This window comes from Boleophthalmus pectinirostris, unplaced genomic scaffold (assembly GCF_026225935.1).
Source record: "Boleophthalmus pectinirostris isolate CB_2022bp ecotype Guang Dong unplaced genomic scaffold, ASM2622593v1 HiC_scaffold_12, whole genome shotgun sequence".
Lineage (NCBI taxonomy): Eukaryota > Metazoa > Chordata > Actinopteri > Gobiiformes > Gobiidae > Boleophthalmus > Boleophthalmus pectinirostris.
In genome coordinates, this window is record NW_026571018.1 from 3272865 (window position 1) to 3297795 (window position 24931).

Here is a 24931-nt window from a genome sequence, read left to right on the forward strand (position 1 = left end):
ACTTTCAAACATCTGCAGAGCAAACGTAGAAGATCCTAACAAACCGTGGACTCCAACAAGTTCAACAACACATCAAGACTCTTGGAGGTTTTCATCTTTTCTGCTGTGAATGGCCCAGGAGTTTCCACCAAGTCATTGTGGATGTCGCCCAAGTGAATATTTGTCCAGGTAGTTGGTGATTCTGACCAGAAATTTGGTTTGGTCCAGGCTCTGTCGGGGTTGAAAAGGGTGATTTGGCTCCGTCGATGCTTATGACCAATTTCTGGTCAAATGGTCTTGGGTCCTCTGCTGTTAGAGTGGATAAATAACCAGGATCAATACCCTTTACGTGCTTTCTCGCTCCGTCCGTCATGTTGAATTAATGTTTACTGCCGCCGACCAAAATAATTCCCAGCATGCAACGCGCGCTTTTGTCAACAATGAAACTCGCCTATAAATGTGTGTGTGAATGAGTGAGAGGTTTGTTGTTTTAAAGTGCTTTGAGGCTTGAAGGTGGAAAAATGCTGTATAAAAATGTGATCATTTACATCAGGGGTGTCAGACTCAGTTTGGTCCGGGGGTCGTATCCAGCCGACTTTGATCCCAAAGGGCCCAGATCAGAAAACTCACTGCATATAAACCCCAAAAATAACACTAAGGTCAAATGCAGAGAAACGAAAATTAACAAATCAAATATTTTACAGAAAAATCTTTTTTAACGGTCATGAAATGGAAAAGTCTTTGTTGATGGTTCACGCAACTCCAGATTTCTCATTGGACTATTCTGATTATTTCTGAATGTCTGCCATTTTGTTTAAAAGAGATGACAGTAAATGCTCTGACAGGATTTTGAATGTTAAAAAACTATAATCCCAAACCATAAAGTGAGTGGAAAGAGTTAACATTTCATATTTAGACCTAAAAATATGATCAATTCTACACATCTAGGTCATGAAAAAGTGTTGGAAATTTTTGAAATTTTGTCAGTGAAAAGGAGTGAGACCCCTGTATTTACCATTGATCCCAAATTCAAATGCAATGCTGTTGTTTCAAATATTTTAATGGTATTAAAGCTGCAAACCATGTAGACCCCCCCTCCTTTTACAGTCCTTTTTCACCATAAAAGGACAGAACACCTGCTCTTTACACATGTTCCCGGGGGTGTTATTTTGGAAAGCTTCACTTCCTCTCAGGCATGCGCTTCAAACGGCGAAGGGTAAGTTTGGTTTTGGTTTAAATTAGACAAAGTTATTAGAGATTTTAATTTTTTTTTTTAATCAACACATGAAATCATTAATATGTAGCCAACCATTTTACACAGAGCTGATCTATTTCACCATAAAAGGACGACACCCCTTTATTTACCTAAACATGAGCTCGTAATGATGTCCAGTCTCTCTGTACAATATTTCCACAATATCCATCTCACGGTACGATGTTTATTGCACTATTTTGTGGACGTTAACAAAATCGTAAATATGCCTTGACAAGTGTTTTGTTTGGTCATAATCAAAAGAATTTAAATTTAAAAGTGCTTAATAACGCTCTAAATATGCACATATTGTATTGTTTAATTTATAATATCGGTCTCATGGGCTTCTGTATATCGAGTATTTTTTGTGTATATTTTACCAAATTATTCTGTGCTGCAATTTTCTTGCTTCTTTAGAGGAAGGAAACTTCCATTTACATTTGATATATTCACTGTTTTGATGATTAAAATAGGTGTGTTCATATTAACCTCCTGGTCTTCCTCATGCCGTCGCTGTATCGGATCGTTGTGGTGAAGAAGGAGCTGAGCCGAAAAGAAAAGCTGTCGGTTTACAGTCAGTCTTCATTCCTCCCCTCACCTCTGGTCATGAGCTCTGGGTAGTGACCAAAAGGACGAGATCGTAAATACAAGCGGCCAAAATGAGTTTCTTCCGCAGGGTGGCTGGGCGCTCCCTTAGAGATAGAGTGAGGAGCTCGGAGTAGAGCCGCTGCTCCTCCACGTCGAGAGGAGCAGCTGAGGCTCGGGCATCTGTTCTGGATGCCTCCTGGACGCCTTCCTCAGTAGGTGCTCTGGGCATATGTTGGATTCTTTTTTCAGACCAAGAGTTTGTTTTCATACCTGACAGTTTCGACTGCTCCCTGCGCTCTTCCTCAGAGTCACGTGATGTTGCTGTGACGTGTCTGGCCGGCTGATTTATACAGGTTTTGGGCGCTGTCTTCCTACTGGTGGAGGCAGGATTGTTCTGGGCATGTCCCACTGAAAGGAGGCCCCAGATCAGACCCAGGACACGCTGGAGGGACTATGTCTCTGGGCTGGCCTGGGAACACCTTGGGGTCCCCCTGGAGGAGCTGGAGGAAGTGTCTGGGGTTAGGGAGTCTGGGAGTCCCTGCTTAGGCCGCTCCCCCTACAACCCGGCCCCAGATAAGCAGAAGAAAATGGATGGATGTTCATACAAAGTTTGCATGTTGAGCTTGTTTTACAGATAAATATGCAATGACCGATGCAACTGGTTGATGACTTCTAGTTAATAACACGCACTAAACAAAATGCACTTTATTGGTCATTATTTTTCAATAAATGGAAGATAAATGCACCAGTAATGTTTTTTTTTTTTTGAAAATGAGTTTGATCAGCAAGGGGCCCGGCTTTTTTTTCTTTACTGAACCGTATCAAATCGATTTGAGTTGTGTAGAATCAAACGTGCACTGGATCGAGGTTTGTATAGTATCGGCAACTTCTTAATGAGCCCCAGCCGTATTTCTTGGTTCTTTATGTTTTTGATGTGGATATAACTAAACAGTATAGATCAGGCTACTCAATCCACTTCTAGAGTGTTATCTGTGTTTTGTTGCAGTAGTAGTAGTATTTGTAGTATTTGTGTAGTGTTTATTGTTATTTGAGTCCTATGTGGCAGCAGAGGTGCAGTATCAGCGTGCCACGGATCGCCTGGTCTCTGAGTCCGTACACGAGGACGCTCAGACACTTGGGCAGAATGATGAGAAAAATGTAGAGCACAGACTGAATCCGCGCGAACACGAGGCGCGGCAGAGTGCGGTACAGCGCCATCATCAGGGAGTCGTGGACTGTGGACGCGACCATCAGGCTGAGCTGGAACAGGTGCAGCAGGAGAGTGGTGCGAGCTTTGCGCGCAGACGCCTGCAAGAAACCAGACCACACACTTTTTATTAGTGTTTTTAATAAAAGAGAAATGAATTATTACTTACTTAACAATGGACATTCCTCTTTGAGCAGGGATTATCTGGCCTTAAGAAAAAAATCTTAAACTGACTGTCTTCAAAGGTGACTCAAATAAAATATTAGTGTTGAAGTCAAGACCGCATTAATCGAGACCAAGACCTGTCCGAGACCACAGGGTCCAGAGACAAGACCAAGATCTCTGAGGTTCAAGATTGAGACAAGACTGAGTCCAAGTGCTTTCAAGACCGAGACGAGACAGAATCCAAGTGCCTTCAAGACAAAAATGAGACTGAATCCAATCACCTTCAAGACCGAGACAAGACCGAGTCCAAGCGCCTTCAAGACCGAGATGAGACCGAGTCCAAGCACCTTCAGGATTGAGACGAGACTGAGTCCAATCACCTTCAAGACCGAGACAAGACCGAGTCCAAGCACTTTCAAGACCGAGACGAGACTGAGTCCAGGCACCTTCAAGACAAAGATAAGTCAGATTCCAAAGGCCTTCAAGACCGAGACGAGACTGAGTTCAAATGCCTTCAAGACCGAGACAAGACTGAGTCCAAGCACCTTCAAGATTGAGACAAGACCAAGGCTAAGCACCTTCAAGATTGAGATGAGACTGAGTTCCAAGCACCTTCAAGATTGAGACAAGACCAAGGCTAAGCACCTTCAAGATTGAGATGAGACTGAGTCCAGTTGCCTTCAAGACAAAGACGAGACCGAGTCCAATCGCCTTCAAGACCGAGACAAGACGGAGTCCAAGCACTTTCAAGACCGAGACGAGACTGAATCCAGTCGCCTTCAAGGCTGAGACAAGACCGAGTCCAAGCACCTTAAAGACAAAGACAAGATCGAGTCCAATCGCCTTCAAGACCGAGAGGAGACCGAGTCTAAGCACCCTCAAGATTGAGACAAGACCGAGTCCAGGTACCTTCAAGATTGAAACAGGACTGAGTCCATATGCAGTTGAGTCTGAGACGAGATCCAAGGTCAAGACGGCAAAAAATCGGTCTCGAGGCCTGTCCTGAGATGTCTCGAGTACTACAACACTATAAAATATATCGTTATTATTAAATACCTTGAAACAAATAGGTTGATGGGAGGGCATCTGACACATAGGGGTTTGAGGTTGGTCACCTGGTCAGTGGAGAGGGAGCGCGCCGCCCTCATCACAGCACCGTAGGATCCAGCGATGGAGAGGAACGCCGCGAGGAAGAGGGAGTAGAGCAGCGCCTCGTCAAAGAGTCTGGACTGAGCGGTCGGGTAGAGCACCAGACTGCTACATGTCTGCAACATCTGCGGCGAGAGAGGGTCACATGACACTGACGCACAAGGCTCACGAGACGTCACAAGATCCTAAACTGTCTCAGAGTCCTGCATGGGTCTATTTTTGGAGACCTGCACCCGCCCGTTAACCTGTGATTATATTAAAGTTAAACCTGCACCCGCCCGGACTCGTTGAAATTCCACCCGTTACCTGATAAACCACGTACAAATTAAAAACATTCTAAATGAAGCATCCAGAATACGAATTGAAAAGTTAGGGCTTCAAGGATTACAATCACAAAATGAAATAAAATGGTTACTCTTTCTTCAGTATTAATACGCATACACAGACACGACTCGACTGTCAAAAATACATCATCAGCACTAAACCAGGACTGAATTAGAACTAAAACAAGACCAAACCAGGACTAGACCAGAACTGAACCAGGACTCACTGTTGGGACGGGCCTGGAGGTGCGTCTGTGTAGACTGTCGGGTGACCACGGGCAAAAGGAGCGGCCCGCAGAGGTCCGCGCCCCATGGAGGTAAACGCAGCTGTCGCCCGATTGCGCTTTGCAGACACCCTGCTCCTCGGGAAGATCAGTCCTGGTTTAGACCTGGTTTAGACCTGGTGTAGTCCTGGTTTAGTCCTGACCTGCCCGTGTGTAATTACTACCCACTCATAAAATTTCAGAACTTTAAAACCCACCTGTTTCAGCAGCTATTTATCCATACCCGTCAGGTACCTGATGCAGAACTCTGATCTGTTCTGTAGTTCAACATGTCAGATGAGTTCTATGAAAGACCATTTCACTATCAAATCCGCATTACCGTATTTTTTGGACTAGAAGTCACACTTTTTTCATGGTTTGGATGGTCCTGCGACTTATATACTAAAATTTTCACAATGAAGCGGTGAGAGGCTCTAGTCTTGTGTGTGAGTATCTGCTGCTCCTGTTCCTCCTGTACCACTGTCACTTCACTCTACTGCACATGTCTCCTGCAGAAAGAGCCTCTGTCCTGCTGCAAGTCATGAAATCTGCAGCCGAAAACGATAATCGAGCAGCAGAAAGAAAGTTTGGAGTGAGAGAGAAACTTGTGACACTGGGAGGATGCACCATGAAACTTTCCTGAAGTCACTGGATGGACAAAGTCTGGACTTCAGTGACATAGAAACCATCCTGTCGGGATTCAGAAAGACCTGAATAATTCTAACTGGAACTGATGCTGAGTCTGACGACAGCGACACAGAAGAGGAAGCGGTGCTCTGTTTACCTCATGGATCTATAATTTACCTGCTGAGGTCGCAAAGTTGCTCAGAAGTGACACCAAGGATGAAGAATTGAATGGATTTAGTGATTTGGAGGGAGATGGAGAGTTTGTAAAACTTGTTCTGTTGTTTATGTTACAGTTTATCTGCAAACTGTTCATATGTGACATTAACAGTCTGTTGTTCTCTCTTCTATTGTTTTTACTACAACTTGACTTTCAGCAGGAAATGTCTGCTCCTGCTCTCTAATTTTATAAAATAAATTTCCCCCAAAAAGTGCGACTTATATATGTTTTTTTCTTCTTCATTACGCATTTTTTGGCTGGTGCAACTTATACTCCGGAGCGACTTATAGTTCGAAAAATACGGTAATCATTAGGCTTATCCACATGAAACAAAAAGCACGCACCTGTGGTCTTAGGGCGGACAGGACGGACGGCGGCAGCATGTAGCCCAGCCGCACCAGGATCATGATGAAGGTGAAGGCCCAGGCGGCGAGACAGGCACCGACGCTGTTCCGGGGCGTGGCTATGGCGGCGTGTCGCAGCGGCAGACACACGGCCACGAAACGCTCCAGCGACATCAGCACCAGCATGAGCGGCGAGAAGTCATGCGAGGCGTGAGTCATCAGCACCAGCAGGGCGCACAGGGGGAGGGACAGGAGCAGCTGCACGTAGGCCAGGACGAACAGAACCTGCATCAGGATCATCTGCAGGGTGTCGGCGAAGAGCAGGTGGAACAGCAGCACGTGACGGGACGCCTCACGGAACACGGCGCGGGAACGGAGAGTGTAGAGCATCATCAGGTTCACCCAGAGGAACACGAGGCAGAGCAGGCAGACCACGAAACCGGCGAGGGCGCGTTCCAACACCGACCTGGACTGTGCCGAAGAAGAAGCGTTCTGCATCATCACAAACGAAGGTCCAGTTCTTCTTCTTCTTCCCACTTAACTCTTTACATCGCGCTCCTGTCCATGAGCAAGAACCTCTCTGCACATTCAACTAACTTGATTGTTTTTAAGTTTACACCTCAAATATACAGTAACGTAACTTAACTGGACAGAGAGAAGAAAGGGTACCTCAAGGTTTGGCGTTCAATTCCTTCTTTTTTCCTTAACCAAGAACCTCTCGCTTCCCAAATATGGATTAATTTGTGAAGCAACAACGTCGAGCACAGTTTTATCGCAGCATTAACATCACATATTTAATGTTTTAACAGTTGTGTAGAAAGTCTCAAAGCCCTTACTGCAATTACTAAACCCCAAATTCCAAATATTCAGATTTTACATTAATTTCAGTGCGACCTTGCCCTGGTTTAGACAAGAACTGTCACAAGATACAACAAGATACAAGACTGAGAAAAGTCACACAGACCTTTTCCGAATAATTTTAAGTACTATTGTCGTAATCTATATCAGAACTTTAAGAAAACCAATGGGTAAAATCAAACAAACTAGTATTTAATGTTTACAGTTTCCTTAAATTGTCTGTAAAGGCATGTTTTTAAAAATTTAGTTTGAAATGTTTGTTTTGTGACAGCACTAGTTTAGACTCGGTTCAGATTCAGTTAAGTCCTGGTTTAGTCCCATTTTAGTCCTTGTATTATTTGGGGAAGAAAAAAAAAAAGAAAGCATTGCAACATTTTAAATCCAAGTGCAAGTAACATTATTTTCTCAACTTTATTGCTAATCAAAATGATCCCAACAGAAACGTGACTTTAGTAGAGGTTTAAGTATCGGACAAATGTGAAAGAACTTTACAAAAACCCGCTTTATACTCTTACATTTTCCTATTCAAATCTTTAAATATGGTTTTCTATAATCATGGAAATTCTGGAAAAGTCAAGAAACTTTGTAAATTCAATGAAAATTTTGGAAAAGTCATTGAGTTTTAGTATCTCTTTCACACAACTACAGCATTCTGTCAGGTTCTCATTAGTTTTTGTTTAAAAGAGACAACAATAAATGCACTGACAGGATTTAGAATGTAAAAAAATTATAATCCCAAACCATAAGGTGAGTGGAAAGAGAATTCTACACATGTAGGTGATGGAAAATTCACTTTAGGTAATGAAAAAGTCATGGAAAAGTTTTGAAATGTCAGTAAAAAAGAGCGGGAACCTTTCATACAGTCTCAATAATAATCTGTTATCTCCATTTAGTCCTGATCAAATTCTGGTTCAGTCCTGATATACTCCTTATTAATATTTCTCGCAAAGTCCTTGTTAAGTCTTATTTAACTCTCTGTAGTTTTCTCACAAACGTAACAAACTTTTTTTTTAAACTAGGAAAGACCAAAGTTAGTCTGGGACCAAAACCACGAGTCTTATTTAAACTGATTCAAAAAATACATTGATTACAAAATATATTTTAAAAAACGACAATATTGCACTTATTTTGGATTCTGCCCAAGCGTAAAGTCAGATTGAAAAGAAAGGCTCTATACAAAATCAAGACATCATCGAAACAATGAACAGATTCAACAACAGATAAACGAGACCCTGAGCCCTCAGCTAAGAGAACCCACCCCGGAGTACCCGACCTAAGCCCAAGGAGACACCTTTAAACGAGTCCGGTCATGTGAACGCTCATGTGATCATGTGATCTGAATACAACGGTGAAGTCACTACAACACTGAAGTTATTTACCAGTTACGGTTTTATACGTAGCTTTTACTTGTGAAAATTGTAATGTTATTATCAGCTTTTTGTGTTTTTTTTTTCTTTTTTTTCTTTTTTGAATGAATATGAATATGAATATAGCACAACTCCAGTGGACCATCTGCATATTGTTGATTGGACACCACCGCTTTAACATTTTGACAATCTATGGCCCAGGGTCCAAACCACCTGCCGTATTGATCCAGATGATCACAAGTGAACATTTTTACAGCACATTTATACAGATTTAAGTAATTTTACCATCATAATCTTAATAACATCAGATGTGATGGTTGTGTCAAAGCTCTGCTAAAAGTACCCACCTGAATGATCCACTGGTCCACTGAGGACACAATGGTTTGTGGTCTTCAGCTTCTAACATGTTTTTATATGTGAGGAAAAGAAAAACTTTGGACACAGCAATTATGAGAGATGAAATGTGAGTACAGTTGAGTACGTTTTTATTTATATAATGTTTATTCACAGACATATGTCACAAAGACACTTTACAGAGCATTATTCATTCACTCCAGACCCAGTGATTGTAAACTATTATAGTAGCCACAGTTGCCCTGGGGCAGACTGATGGAAGCGCAGCTGCCAATCTGCGCCATCGGCCCCTCCGACCACCACCAACATCACTGATGCACACACCACTTTCATACTAGGCAATGTGGGTGAAGTGTCTTGCCTAAGGACACAATGACAGTTTTTGTGACTGGCCCCCCGCTGTGGCTCCTGATTTTCCCAGTGTCTCCATCCAAGTCCTGACCAGGTCCGGTCCTGCTGAGCTTCTGAGATCTGACGGGATCAGGCTTTGATGAGCCGGTCTGGCCACGACGGGGAAGTGTCCACTTTTTGGTCAGAGTCTTAAACCTGCAATGCTCTAAACTTCTAGCCTGATTCATTAGTCGTTTTCTCTTTGTAGAAACCGTCTGACCTCGCAGCATTACGATTCGTTCACTTGACGATAGGCAGGTACTTTTTTTATTTAACCAATCACTGCTATTTGGTCATGACATATGTAATGCGCTGCTAACGGAGCAAACTGGTATATTAAGCTTTTCCCAAATCCCGTAGGAAGAAGGACAATAACAAACCAAACATTCTCTTTATTCTGGCTCTAAATCCTCGATATCGGGAATCGTTGACAACACAGAATGTATGGCTCTTCGCTGATTGGCTGTTGCCCAAACTCACACTTCTGGGGTTCTTGCAAACCGTCTAGTGTATTCCGATTCCTGACCTAGTCGCTGGAGAGAAATGAAATTGAGCGGAGGCACTAGGTGGTGCCAGCTTAGCTACTAAACTTTACCCATAACCTTATAAAAAAAAGACGCTTACCATTACCAGAACTCTATAACAAGGCTCTGTCCATAAAAAAGTGGAGGGTGAAGTTGATTCGTCCCTCAGGGTGACTCTGCTCTGTTAATGTGTCTGAAGGTTGGTTTGAAGATTTGTCTTTAAATTCTAACCTTTCAGCTTTGTGGCGGTGAATTACTTCACGATGCACAGACCTCGACGCAGATCCCTAAATCAAAAATGATGGTGACAAGGCGATGGCGGCAGTGTGCGTTGAGTCAGCGCAGAACTATAATTGGGTCTTGCTGAGTTCCATATTTGGAAATTCACTAAAAGCTGAAGAAGAAGTTTGCAGAGAAACACCTCATAAGCTCCTTTTGCTGAAAACTCAAACATGTAATCAAGCCTCAGATCGGGTTCTCTTGGGTCACTGATGTAGAGCACCGTAGACCAAAGAACGGGCACGGCACACAACAGCAGCCTGCGTCCAGGCAAAAGTGGGCGATTTTCATTAACACATCTTAAAGTTATAGTAATATTTGCACTGTGGGACTCTTAACGCTCTGTAAATAATGACGAGGGGCTGCGTCTGTCCAGTGATCGTCCTGGAGAAAAGCTCTGATTGCCCTCCCTCGATTTTTACCATCCCTGGGACGACGGGTTAGTCTCGTGCCCTGGTAGTATTTGTAGTATTTGTAGTATTTGTGTAGTGTTTATTGTTATTTGAGTCCTATGTGGCAGCAGAGGTGCAGTATCAGCGTGCCACGGATCGCCGGGTCTCTGAGTCCGTACACGAGGACGCTCAGACACTTGGGCAGAATGATGAGAAAAATGTAGAGCACTGTCTGCATGTTTACAAAGACGAGCCACGGCAGAGTGCGGTACAGCGCCATCATCAGGGAGTCGTGGAAAGTGGACGCGACCATCAGGCTGAGCTGGAACAGGTGCAGCAGGAGAGTGGTGCGAGCTTTGCGCGCAGACGCCTGCAAGAAACCAGACCGAACAGAGCAAGTATGTCTTAACTTCAGAATATCTTTGTTTATTGTGACCTTAGGGGCCTTTTTTTATTTCAATAAATAGATAAATAAAATGACCAAGGCCACGGTTAGTATGTGAAATAGAAAGAGCAGAGACGTGACTTAAATGTATACTGTATTTTCCGGGCTATTAGATGCCGACTGCGCGCCACAATCCAGAGCGCCCCATACACGAATCAACGACTTCAGTAAACTACAAAGCCGCACCACCCGCAGAACACACAAACACACACAGTGCAGACAGCGACCGCACAGCGAAACACACCCACAGACACACTCATCACTCCACGCCAACGAGGAATGGAACGGAGGAACGAACCGAAAAAGCGAGTGCAATGTGCCACTTCTAGACACAACTGAACAACTGAGTCACTGTGAACACGCCGACAATCCGTTGGTCCCAGACAGCACCCTCCCTACACGCCACAACTGAACAAAGCCCAGAGTCACCGTGAACGCCACAAACAAACAAAACCACTCACCCATCACACTGCTGGGTTTCATTTAAAGTCCGGTGTGGTTTATTTGTGAAAAAGTTCAAAAATAGACCATTTAATGACAATGCACCTTATAATCCAGAGCGACTAATAGCCCAGAAAATACGGTAATTAAAATGTATTAAAAGACTAAAAGGGATGCAAGTAGAAAAGTAAAATAATTTATCATATAAAAGGAGCCAGGCGGAGGGTTACAATGATAAAATGGTCAAAATTCATAAAATGTACTAAAATAAGGATAAAACCTTGCAGCCCCTGGGTAGAAGAACCAAATCTGAAAAACAGAAATAAATGTTACAACTTAACCAAACAAGGACAACTTGAGAGGGGGCAGCCCCACCCAGAAAAAAACAGAAAGCGCCACCATGCAATCACAACTAAATAACTTAAAAACCAAAGTGCAAACAAAAAGGTACGGGCGAAACCCCTTCCAAGTACGACCCGGGAACTTAAACAAACTCAAACTAAAAAATAAAAGCCCAGGGACGGCAACGATAAAACACACTTTTACTAAAAAGTTGCAGTAGAGCTAAAATACAAAGTTTAACACACAATACCAAACAAAACAAAACAGTAAATGGATCAAGACAGAAACAAAACAGTAGGAGATCAAAATCCTACAATGAAAGGACAAACTAGAATTAAAAACTACCTCTCCTACCTTAAGTTTCAATACACGGGGGGAAAAGGTCTGCCTCCGGTATAATTTTAGCTCTAACGAACAATAAAAAACGATTCAAAACAGTTTAAGAAAACGCTAAAATAATTAAAAAGGAGAAGATTTGACTGAGCCTTTGCCACGCAGGATATTTAAGGCCGACCTCCGCTGGCACAAGAAAAAAAATAAAGTGCATCCCTGCTGTCCGCCAGGTTATGTCATTGACCTCTTTGAGAACTGAACGTTTGAAAACTGAACTTAAATGGTCACCTGGTCAGTGGAGAGGGAGCACGCCGCCCTTATCACAGCGGCGTAGGACCCAGCGATGGAGAGGAACGCCGCGAGGAAGAGGGAGTAGAGCAGCGCCTCATCAAACAGTCTGGACTGAGCGGTTGGGTAGAGAACCAGACTGCTACACGTCCGCGTCATCTGCGGCGAGAGAGGGTCACATGACACCGACGCACAAGGACTGGGCAATGGTGAGGCAGTACATCACAGTTTTACATCAGTCAGTGGCAGTTTGAGATTGACTGCCGCTGTGTTTTTTTTTACGGGAAGTAGCACTGAGTTCTAAAAAATAAGAATATCAACACAATGCAGGTGATATTTATCCAAAAGTGACACATTTTGCTGACAGTTTAAAACTTAACTTGATGGTTTCTAGGCTGCAGTTGCGGAATTGCCTTTAAACAAGTAGATGTGTTAGTTCCAGAGTAGTTTCAGTGTAGTTAGCTCCCCCTGCAGGCAGATATAAGGCAGTGTCCACCAGAGTCTGACCAGAACTGAAGATGCAGCTTGGATGAACCGAGAAACGTATTCGACCAAAATAAACTTTTGTGATGGTTTCTGGTTTAGTTCCCGTTGAGGTTTGGTTTAGACCTGGTTTTAGACCTGGTTTTAGTCCTGGTTTTAGTCCTTGGTTTAGACCTGGTTTACTCTTGGTTTAGACTTGGTTTTAGTCCTGGTTTAGACCTGGTTTTAGTCCTGGTTTAGGCCTGGTTTAGACCTGGTTTAGACCTGGTTTAGTTCTGGTTTAGACCTGGTTTAGTTCTGGTTTAGACCTGGTTTTGTCCTGGTTTAAACATTGGTTTAGACCTGGTTTAGTTCTGGTTTAGACCTGGTTTAGTCCTGGTTTTGTCCTGGTTTAGACATTGGTTTAGACCTGGTTTAGTTCTGGTTTAGACCTGGTTTAGTCCTGGTTTCGTCCTGGTTTAGACATTGTTTTAGTCTTGGTTTAGACCCGGTTTAGACCTGGTTAAGTCCTGATTTTAGTCCTGGTTTCGTCCTAGTTTTGTCCTGGTTTTTGTCCTTGTGTAGTCCCATTTAAATCCTGGTTTAGTCCTGATTTTAGTCCTGGTTTAGTCCTGATTTTAGACCTGGTTTAGTCCTGGTTTAGTCCTGACTTTAGACCTGGTTTAGTCCTGACTTTAGACCTGATTTAGTCCTGGTTTAGTCCTGGTTTAGCGGTGTATACAAGGCAAAAAAGGTGATGCTCCAAACTATGAGTAGGTGTCAGAATGGCAACATAAAAAAGTGTCAGAGTGGAGGTATGTTGGAATAAGGATTGTACCTCGTCCCTCACATCAAATAAAAACATTAGAACAGTGCAGCACAACATGTGGTGAGGTGCGCTCGCTTGGTAAATTTCATTTTAATGACTTGGATAATATTTAGTTTTCAGTCCGTCCACACGAAAACACGAAACGCACCTGAAGAAGCACGCACCTGTGAGTTCAGAGCAGACACGGCGGACGGCGGCAGCATGTAGCCCAGCCGCACCAGGATCATGATGAAGGTGAAGGCCCAGGTGGCGAGACAGGCACCGACGCTGTTCCGGGGCGTGGCTATGGCGGCGTGTCGCAGCGGCAGACACACGGCCACGAAACGCTCCAGCGACATCAGCACCAGCATGAGCGGCGAGAAGTCGTGCGAGGCGTGAGTCATCAGCACCAGCAGGGCGCACAGGGGGAAGAACAGGAGCACCCGCACGTTGGCCAGGACGAACAGAACCTGCGTCAGGACCATCTGCAGGGTGTCGGCGAAGAGCAGGTGGAACAGCAGCACGTGACGGGACGCCTCACGGAACACGGCGCGGGAACGGAGAGTGTAGAGCATCATCAGGTTCACCCAGAGGAACACGAGGCAGAGCAGGCAGACCACGGAAGCGGAGAGGGCGCGTTCCAACACGGACATGTACTGCACTGTAGCGGACGAGTTTAACGATGTCATGGATAAACACGCCAAAATGCAGAGATTAATTGTGCCAAAGTGTAACAAAGTACGTCATATCTAAGTGTTCAAAGCTTTAGGACACTCTTTCATACCTGGTTTAGTCCCATTTTAGTCCTGATTGTTTTTCGTTTGCATTTTCATAATCAAATCTTTAAAACGATATTCCCATCTCATTTGCTAATTGTGTCCGTCTTTTTAGTCCTTAAATTAATAATCATCAATACACTGAACACATTAGGCTTTAAAAATAAATAAATGAGGGAGATCCTAAAATAAGAGCTGCTACTTTAACACATTCAACGTGAAAATGTCGTCTGCACTGCAATCAACAGATTCAAAAACGTGACAGAGCTCAAAATCAAACCTGAGCAAAGCGAGACCTCGGGCCCTCCGCTTAAAGAACCCGCCCCGAAGTACCCGACCTGAGCCTGAGGAGAGGCTTTTAAAGGAGTTTGGTCACGTGAATGCAGTGATGTCACATAATACAATGTTTGTTTTTTTTCTAAAGTTATTTACAAGTTACAGGGGCATTTTGGACATAGGGCCTCATTTCCTAGAGACGTGTGGAGACACTTTTTAAAAATATTCCATCCAGTCCTTGTATTTGCAGAGGTCTTACCCAACTCCACAAAACACCCGAAGCAAATCTGTTATTACACCAGACTGTCCATGTAAATGTCTGTCGATAGAATCATTTTAGAAGTAAAAGCAACCTTGCATTTGAAGGATTTCTGTCTGAGCAGCAGCAGTGAGTTGTTCTTCCTGACAGAAAGCTCGGCAGTGGTGGACTGATATATGAGAAAATAGTCCCTCAACATGCGACCATTCATGCGATGCAAGGTTAGTTTTATTTCAAACATTATTCTGTCAATACAGACATTAACATCGACAGTCTGGTGTAATAATTGTTTTGCTTCGGGTGTTTTGTGGAGTTGGGTTTGACTGTTTTTAGTGGCAGGAGTCTAGCACCAGTGACCTCTGCAAATACAAGGACTGGATGAAATATTTAAAAGAGTGTCTCCACACGTCTCCAACACTCTGGCTCACGAGGAAATGAGGTCCTATGTCCAAAATTCCAGACTGTCCCTTTAAGGCAGGGGTTTTCAGCATTTTTCAGGCCAAAGACCCCAAATTGATGGAGAGCCCTACTGTATATGTGCCTTGCAATTGGCGTTTTTATATTGAACTGGGCCTTGTGTTGTGTATAAACAGCTGCTCTGTTATTGTACATTCAATACTAGGCGGGTGTTTCATCGAAGTTGCTGAACAAGTCCAGGCTTATCCTGAAATCTTGAGCTTCATCTCCAGATTAAACTTTCCAGAACTAACTGAACAAAGTCCAGAGTCACCGTGAACGCGACAAACAAACAAAGTCCCACTCACCCATCCAACCGTTGTGTTTCCTTTAAAGTCCTTTGCGGTTTATTTGTGAAAAAAGTTCAAAAATAGACCATTCAATGACAGTGCACCTTATAATTCAGAGTGACTAATAGCCTGGAAAATACAGTATATAAAAAAGTCTAAACAACCTAAGATTTCATGACCCCCCTGTTGGAGACCTAAGAGTTAAGGTATTATTAGTTAAGGTATATTTATTTTATTATTGTTTTTAGATGAACAGATCATTTGTTCCAATTTCTTAATATAGCACATTTCTAGTTAGGTTAGGTTAGGTTCGGTCGTTTTATTCGTACCCGTAGGTAAATTTGTTTTGCAGATTTGAGAGGCAGGTTCCACATTTCACATTTTATTCATCCACAAAACCCATATAAAAACACAATTACAAAATAAAGTGTTACAGAGCTCCAGTGCAGAATGGTTTGTTGCTTAAACAATTAGTTACATTCATCCATCACACTTGGCTAAAATCACAATAAATATTAAATATGTTAAAAACACACAATCTTAGATAAATAGATTAAAATTGATTCATAAGTACGACAGCAGCCGGAACGAAGCTCCTTCTAAAACGATTCGTTCTAGATCTTGGGACTAAAAGACTCTGACCAGAGGGAAGCAGCTGAAACTCTGAGTTTAGTGGATGTTTCACGTCTTTTATAATACTCTGGGACGTCTTCTGTAAGTGTCTCGAGTCCAGAGACTCCAGCGGCTCTGAGGATGAACAATCACCTACTCGCCCATTTAACCGACTGATTCAGGGAGTTCTTGTTTTTAGCAGAAATGCTCCCAAACCACGAGACCAATGGAAACATTAAAACTGATTCCATAAATGTTTTCTAAAACAGTGTCCTCATGGTTCTGTCTACACGGTAAAAGGAAAACTTTCTCAGACAGTGAAGGCGCTGGTGCCTCTTTTACACACACCAGAACAATTATCATCAAAACTCAATTTTGAATCAATGAGTGTTTCAAGATATTTATATGAATCCACACACTCAACTGACTGACCTTTTATCTCTGTGACGTCACACTGAGGCGCTCGCTTTCGAAAATCTATAATCATCTCCTTCGTTTTGGACACATTTAGGTGCAGATTTGACTCTTCACACCATTTTACAAAGTCCTCAACAATTGGCCCATGTTGGTTTTCATTTTTGTGAAGCAAGCTCACAATGACAGAATCATCCGCATATTTTATTATTGTTCTATTCTCATAACTGCTCTGACACTTATTGATGTACAGTGTGAACAGCAGGGATGAGAGAACACATCCCTGCGGTGATCCGGTTGATGACACCATCTGGTCAGAAAGGACACCATTCACTCTTACTCTTTGTGTTCTCTGTGTTAAAAAATTAAGAATCCACCCCACAATACTAAAATCAAGGCTAAAATGTTCTAAAAGTTGACTAAAGTAATTTTCATGTCTAGTTGCCCACTTTTAAGGGGCTTTCACACATACGTCATTTGGTACTTAAAGCAAACTCAGGTTCTGAACTCCTGCCAGGGTGATGGTTCTTTTGGTCTGGACAAAAGAACCGTCCAAGTTCCAGGTGGGCTCCAGTAACGTTCTGTTGTGATTTTGTACGTTAAGTCGTCTCAATCGATGTGAAACATGTTGCCCCCTCCCTTCGTAAGGACCCTCCCCCCTCCCCTCACCTGGTCTTTGCTCAGACTCGTGGGCCGTTTCTCGAGTCTACTTCCGGGTACAGACTTGTGGGAGCAGACTCAGAGAATGGACTTGAGGAGTTCACAAGCCCACACTTGGCTCTCTCAGTTTATGGAACAATTGGACTTCCTCACATTGTTAAAAATGGGCCACGTTTAGGGGAACTGTTACAAATAAAATCATCAGCTTGACCCCACGGCGCTGTTGAGAGTCTTTCAGAGAGAACCTCTCTCTGAAAAATACTTGTTGATCTGACTTGTGCAGGTGAGCGATGAAATGTGAATAATTTATAATAACGGGGGAACATACCAGTTATCAGTCCTAATCTTAAACCTGCAATGCTCTAAATGTATCCATAAAAGTTACCCGTTTAACTTTGACTTTGTTTAGTTTGTTGTAATGACTCAGAAAATAACCAAGTGTTGCACCCAAAGTTTAAAGTTTTGTTTTTGAAAAGAGAATTTAGTTTAGTTTTTGAAAAGTGAATTTGGTTTGTCCCAGAGCTCAAAGTTTCACATTTAGTTTTTGAAAAGTGAAGTTATGGAGTAAGAAAGCTGTCAAAAATATTTGTGCGTGTAAAATAGAAATCCGTGCGTATTTGGTAAATCCGTGCATATTTGGCTGTAGTTCCGCATAAAATAAATATTTGTAAACTCTTAAATGACTCCAGTCGTACATAAAATATATTGTGTGTATTTTATCCATCAGAATACGAATTGAAAAATTACGACGTCATGAATTACAATCACGAAATGAAAATTTACGATTACGCTTTCATCAGTACGAATACGAATTCACAGACGGAACTTTACTGTCAAAAATACGTCATCACTTCACAGACATTATTCATCGAGCAGAAGAAACATCGATCAAGATCAAGACTGTGCAGCTCAAGTTTGTAGCAGAGGGTAAAAACAGAGTAAAAGCACAAGAAGCTACAACAGCGACCAACAAGTGGGTTAATTAAAATCTATTGTAAAAATGTCTTGAATTCAGGAACCGAACGCTGCTGTATAATATTGTGTAGAAACACCTCCTTTGAACAGGAAATTGCACCTATATGTTAGAAAACATAGTGGAGCCAGTTGGCAACATCAGACGTAACGTTATCCCAGGGCTAATTAGCAAATATCAGGTTCTCTGTATGTTTAGATTAAAACATTCACGACTACAGCCACAGCGAGCATCAGTCAGTCTTCACTTCAGCTGCATTTCTTCGCATGAAATGCCACCAAAAGTTCCTCGGGACGCTGAAATGTCCCAGTTTACCAAACACCAAACTGTCCTGGTTACGACGTCACAGCTAATGAAATGTTACACATTACAGTTTAATGCAGCTTCCAGCATCAATTAATGTTCGTGTTTACAGGCAACACCTTGGTATGTTTACAGTATTTACCGGTAAGTTTAACGTCACCGTGACGTGGATGGATTTGCTCATTATAACCCATTATAACTCATGTATAACCCATTATAACTCATGTATAACCATTATAACTCATGAAAAAACCCATTGTCTGAAATGCAGCTGAAGGTTCAGACTGACTGATGCTCGCTGTGGCTGTAGTCGTGAATGTTTTAATCTAAACATACAGAGAACCTGATATTTGTTAATTAGCCCTGGGATAACGTTACGTCTGGATGTTGCCAACTGGCTCCACTATGTTTTCTAACATATAGGTGCAATTTCCCGTTCAAGAGAGGTGTGTTTCTACACAATATTATACAGCAGCGTTCGGTTCCCGAATTCAAGACATTTTTACAATAGATTTTAATTAACCCACTTGTTGGCCGCTGTTGTAGCTTCTTGTGCTATTACTCTGTTTTTTACTCTGCTACAAACTTGAGCTGCACAGTCTTGATCTTGATCGATGTTTCTTCTGCTCGATGGATAATGTCTGTGAAGTGATGACGTATTTTTGACAGTAAAGTTCCCGTCTGTGAATTCGTATTCGTACTGATGAAAGCGTAATCGTAAATTTTCATTTCGTGATTGTAATTCATGACGTCGTAATTTTTCAATTCGTATTCTGATGGATAAAATACACACAATATATTTTATGTACGACTGGAGTCATTTAAGAGTTTACAAATATTTTTATATATATTTTATGCGCAACTACAGCCAAATATGCACGGATTTCCCAAATACGCTTGGATTTCTATTTGACGCGCACAAATATTTTTGACAGCTTTCTTACTCCATATGAAGTCGGTTTGTCCCAGAGCTCAAAGTTTAAAGTTTAGTTTTTGAAAAGTGAAGTCGGTTTGTCCCAGAGCTCAAAGTTTAAAGTTTAGTTTTTGAAAAGTAAAGTCGGTTTGTCCCAGAGCTCAAAGTTTCACATTTAGTTTTTGAAAAGTGAAGTTGGTTTGTCCCAGAGCTCAAAGTTTAAAGTTTAGTTTTTGAAAAGTGAAGTTGGTTTGTCCCAGAGCTCAAAGTTTAAAGTTTAGTTTTTGAAAAGTGAAGTTGGTTTGTCCCAGAGCTCAGGGTGGCGCTGCTCTGGGGCTGCGTCTGGAGGGTTTGTACCTGGAGATTGTGTCTGTGTCTGGGGTTTATGGAGCTTTAATATTTGATGAGGTGAAACTCTGTGCATTTTAGATGAAGTAATAACAACAAGAAGTCTTTAGGGAACAGACTGAAGAACAAACACATCAGACAAACTTAAACTTTCTCAAACAATAAACTTGAATGATGTAACAGGACGTAAAAAAACATGCAAACTCTACGCAACAATGAGAAACCGGTGTGTTATGCAGTTTTATACTATCCACTTACACATTATACTTATTATACTTATCCACTTATGAGCCTCATCATTTTGGTCTTAAAATGTTCGTATTAACCCGCTCTACATGACCCTGGTGTTTTTATTTCGCTCTTTTGTCCATTAAAAAAGTCTTATTCATAATATAGAACCTGCCTCCAGATTTGGCCCTGTAACCGTCAGGATCACGATCTTAGTCCACTTCTTTATACTGTTTATGATGAGAACCTCTTCACTGTCCATGCGTATCCAAAGCATTTCTTTCCGCTCTTTTTCTTTCAATTTGTGCATGTCCCTGCAACATTATAGTGAGTATTGGGCTGTAATGTTAGCTGGAAACGTTTACAGTACTTGCATTTATGAATGAATGAATGCCTTTATTTGTCACATTGTGTCTTCACATATACATGACAGACAAAGGAATTGAAATTGGACCTGTCACTCCATCCGCACATTTACAAATATATAATACATGACATGGAAGTACTAGACATGGACCGGAAAGGGAGACAGGGAGCAGGTGAAGAAAACAATGCAGCATAACGTGAAGATAGGGAGAGGAGAAAAAAAGAGAACAGCCACCAGACTGTGTGCCTTAACTGGGACATAGTATGGAACAAGCACAACCACAAAAAAAAACAAAAACACCTCCGTTACATCAGAATAAAATCAAAACACAGTACAGACATAAGGACTAAACTTGCAGCCGGGGAGAGTAGGGGAGTGGAGCTGACCCAACGTAGGCAGCAGCCATCCGGATCCTGCAGCCTCGTGGTGCTGGATACAACAGAACCACCTGTTATGCTGAGGGGGCGAAGCTGCAAAGGCGTGAAGGAAGTGTGGGGAGGAGGAAAGCCCCTCCCTGCTCCAGTCTCTCCCGGGCGAGTTGATACCAGCCGGTCTTGGCCAAGACCAGTGCTGTCTGGGGGAGGCCAAGCAAATAAGAATTGGGTTGTTTGGATCGAGCAGCTGTGCCCATTTCCACAAAAGCTCTGACTCTTGGTCTCAAGGTCTGGTCACCCTCCTCTGTAAAGCTTTCAGTCTCTGAGATATTCTCAATATTGAGCTCCAAGGCCAAAGTCCCATCCAATCTGCGGTCGATGGCCGCTAGCCTTTCGGTGATGTTTTCCAAAATGTGGTGCGAGGCAACCGAACCTTTCATAAAATGGTTCGTAGTCACAGTTTGAGAATTCATAGCTTTACTTTCCATTTCATTCAGTCCGGGCAGCCAAGTGGGGCCTTGAACAGCCGCCTCCGTCATTTGAACTTTTTGAAAAATCAGAGCCCTGCCTAATTCAATCAGCAAAATACCTGTTATCATGGTTCCAAATAGGTAAATATCTTCTATGTCCGCCAAGGAAAGAGCCACCAGACACAAGGACGCACCACTTCTCCCAGCCGACCACTGTGTAGCTCGCCGCGTAAGTTCTGGGGGTGGGCACCCAGGTTCACCCGATCCTGAGCTTCTTGTTCAGAAAATGGTGTCAGTTGCGTTTAGAGACCAACTTATCAAATCCATAGTTAATTTAGGTTCGGAGAGCAGAGCGTAGAGAGTCTCTCAAAAGTATAAGACACTAGAGTAAACGAGACAGAGAGGCAAATCAGAAGATAAGATAAGACAGGGACCGAAAGGAAAGAAAACACGTCCACCCTCACCAAGAGCCAAGACAAGATCTACCACTATTACAAAAGATATTTAGTGGAATTAGGTTAAAAATAACCAATTACATAAATATAAATAAAACTGTAACTTTGTCTTTCTTTACACATTTAAATGGCATTAAAATACTGAATTGTGGCAGTACAGTTTTTTAAGATAAACCCACTTTAGACTCGTAGCTCTTAATTCTAGATGTATAAGTGATGTTGGAGAGGCTGTTGTGCCAGAGCACCAGTGCCGCTATGGTGATATAAATGTACAGTATTACCATCAAATAATGTGGAAGGAACGAAAAGTAAAACCGTCTTTCTCGGCTTTACGTGTGTTTGGGTAAGTTAGTGCTCTGTGTTCCGCAGCCTGCAGCTCAGATGGGCCCAGAGCGCCGGTCTGAGGGCGGGGTCACGAAGCCTGTACGTCAGAGCACTGAGGCAGCGCGGCATCAGGACCACGCAGATGTACACCACCATGTGTTCTTCATGTCGCAGCACCTGGCCACTTCCATAGACACGTACAAGTGCATGACGGACAGGAGGCTTAAACCCAGCTGAAACAGGTGCAGGAGGAGGGTGTTCCGGGTCCTCTGCGCCTTAGCCCTGCCCCCCGACGCCAGACACGCCACCAACATCACCGCCACGAACAAAGACACGATGACCAGTGCTGACAGGGCGAACAGGAAGCACGAGTAGATCGAGTAATAGACTCTAGAGCTAGAGCTAAGTAATATGGCTTCTAAAATACAGAACTGTCTCATCTGCAGGTCCGGAAGCTCGTGAAACGGAAACTCGAGTATGAGCATGACTTGGATCAAAGTGCTTAAACAGCAAACAGACCATATCAGAAGGATGGAAAAGTAGGTGTTTTTCAGAGTGACAATAGTGGTGTGTTTAAAGGGCAAACACATGTCGACAAAGCGCTCTAAAGACATGAATAATAACGTGTACGGAGAGATCTGGTAGGCCAGGTTGGAGATCATGGAAAGACTACCGCACAGAGGGTAGGACAACCAGATATTGTATATGGCGAGGAGGTATAGAGTCTGGGCCTGAGCGATAAGCACTGTGTCGGCGAGCACCAGGTTGAAGAGCAGGACGTACCGCGGGCACTGGGAGAACGCGGGTTTACTGCGCAGGACCAAGAGGATGGTGCCGTTGATGACGAGGAACATGCAGGAGGGCGCGGAGGTCACCATCGACAGCAGGAAGTGCGTGGCCAACTCACTGGACGAGAAGAGAGAAGAGGAGTTTGAGCCGCCTTCCATCTGTCGGACTGAAAAAGAGACAACATCAGAACAGCGTCGACCACCGTGGGCTCCTCTTGCTTCCTCAGCACCGTCTTTGTGAGAAAGTTACCATATTTTCCGGGGTATTAGACGTGCTCTTAAGCCTCTAACTGCATCAAAAAACGATTGCGCACCCCACAATCCAGAGCGCCCCATACACGAATCCACTCGGGTGTCCCAGCACGACTTCAGTAAACTACAAAGCCGCATCACCCACAGAACACGTAAACACACACGGAGCAGACAGCGACCACACAGCGAAACACACCCACAGACACACTCATCACTCCACACCGACAAGGAACGGAACAGAGGAACGAACCGAAAAATCGAGTACAATGTGCCACTTCTAGACACAACTGAACAACTGAGTCACTGTGAACACACCGACAATCCGTTGGTCCCAGACAGCACCCTCCCTACACGCCACAACTGAACAAAGCCCAGAGTCACTGTGAACACCACAAACAAACAAAACACTCACCCATCACACTGTTGGGTTTCATTTAAAGTCCATTGTGGTTTATTTGTGAAAAAAGTTCGAAAATAGACCATTCAATGACAGTGCACCATATAATCCAGAGCGCTTAGTAGCCCAGAAAATACGGTACAATAGACAAGAACCTCAGAAGTTGTAGACCGCGCACCGGCCAATCAGTGAAGAGCTGTGAAGTCATGATGTCAAACTCGTCGCGTCTGTCTGGGTCCCTTTTGTAAGACAGCACAACAGTAAACAAAGGTTTTAGATGGATGTAGATGAAGACAGACATTCTGTGTTGACTGAGATTCCCGAGATCGAGGATTTAAAGCTGGAACAAAGAGAATGTTTGGTGAATTTTATCAAGGGGAAAGACGTTATTGCCCTTCTTCCTACGGGGTTTGGCGCATTACACACATCACGACCAAATAGCAGCGATTAGTTGAATAAAAAAGTACCCGTCTACTGTCAAGCGAACAAATCCTAATGCTGCGAGGTCAGACGGTTTTCAGAAGTGAAACCAGCTGATGAATCAGGATAATTCAGCATTGGAGCTCTGTAACACTTTATTTTGTAATTGTGTTTTTATTCTTTTTTATACTTTATTGTATAGAATATGGATAAATGGAATGTGAAATGTGGGACCAGTGTCTCCAATCTGCATAATTATAATAATAATAAAACCACCTAACCTGTGAGTCGATATTAAACTGAGCGATGTACGTGGAGGATAAATTACTGTATTTTCTGTACTATAAGGCTCTCTGGATTATAAAATGGTCATTAAATGGTCTATTTTCGAACTTTTTTCCACAAATAAACCACGTGGGACTTTAAAGGAAACCCAACAGTGTGATGGGTGAGTGGTTTTGTTTGTTTGTGGCGTTCACGGTGACTCTGGGCTTTGTTCAGTTGTGGCGTGTAGGGAGGGTGCTGTCTGGGACCAACGGATTGTCGGTGTGTTCGCAGTGACTCAGTTGTTCAGTTGTGTCTAGAAGTGGCACATTGCACTCGCTGTTTTGGTTCATTCCTCTGTTCCGTTCCTCGTTCGGTGTGGAGTGATGAGTGTGTCTGTGGGTGTGTTTCTCTGTGCGGTCGCTGTCTGCTCCGTGTGTGTTTACGTGTTCTGTGGGTGGTATGGCTTTGTAGTTTACTGAAGTTGTGCTGGGACCGAGTGGATTCGTGTATGGGGCGCTCTGGATTGTGGCACGCAGTCATTTTTTGATGGGGTTGGAGGCTTATGAGTGCACCCTATAGTGTTCCATCAATAATTAAATTCATCCATCACACTTGACTAAGATCGCAATAACATCACAAGAGGAAAATTCATCTTGGCCAAGAGTCCCAACGGCTGCAAATGCAACATAACAAACATAAGCCTTTGTTCAGCACTAGTCTTATTTTAAATATATAAGGAATTTAAATATTTGTTCATTTAACTATCATGGACTAAACATCACACAGCTCCATGGACTGACTGAAATTATATCTTTGCCATGAAAGATGATTACAAATGGGCACAGTTTTAATTTTATGAATGGACTATCTAAGAATAACCTGCAAGTTACGTGTATTTAAATAGTTTTTCTC

General features: G+C 43.0%; 2 protein-coding genes across 2 annotated transcripts; both read right to left on the minus strand.

Moving 5' to 3' along the window:
- Positions 1 to 2863: 2863 nt before the first annotated feature.
- LOC110175002 (uncharacterized) lies at positions 2864 to 14086 on the minus strand. The gene is made up of 7 exons (XM_020941114.2): positions 13583 to 14086; positions 12128 to 12286; positions 10429 to 10648; positions 8687 to 8706; positions 6115 to 6585; positions 4307 to 4465; positions 2864 to 3127 (listed from the first exon to the last, which is right to left on the minus strand). The coding sequence occupies exons 1-7, from the start codon at positions 14084 to 14086 to the stop codon at positions 2864 to 2866; spliced, it is 1797 nt and encodes a 598-aa protein (XP_020796773.2).
- Positions 14087 to 22023: 7937 nt separating this feature from the next.
- On the minus strand, positions 22024 to 22842 carry LOC110175004 (odorant receptor 131-2-like). The gene has a single exon (XM_020941116.2). The coding sequence runs from the start codon at positions 22840 to 22842 to the stop codon at positions 22024 to 22026; it is 819 nt and encodes a 272-aa protein (XP_020796775.2).
- Between the last annotated feature and the right edge of the window lie 2089 nt (positions 22843 to 24931).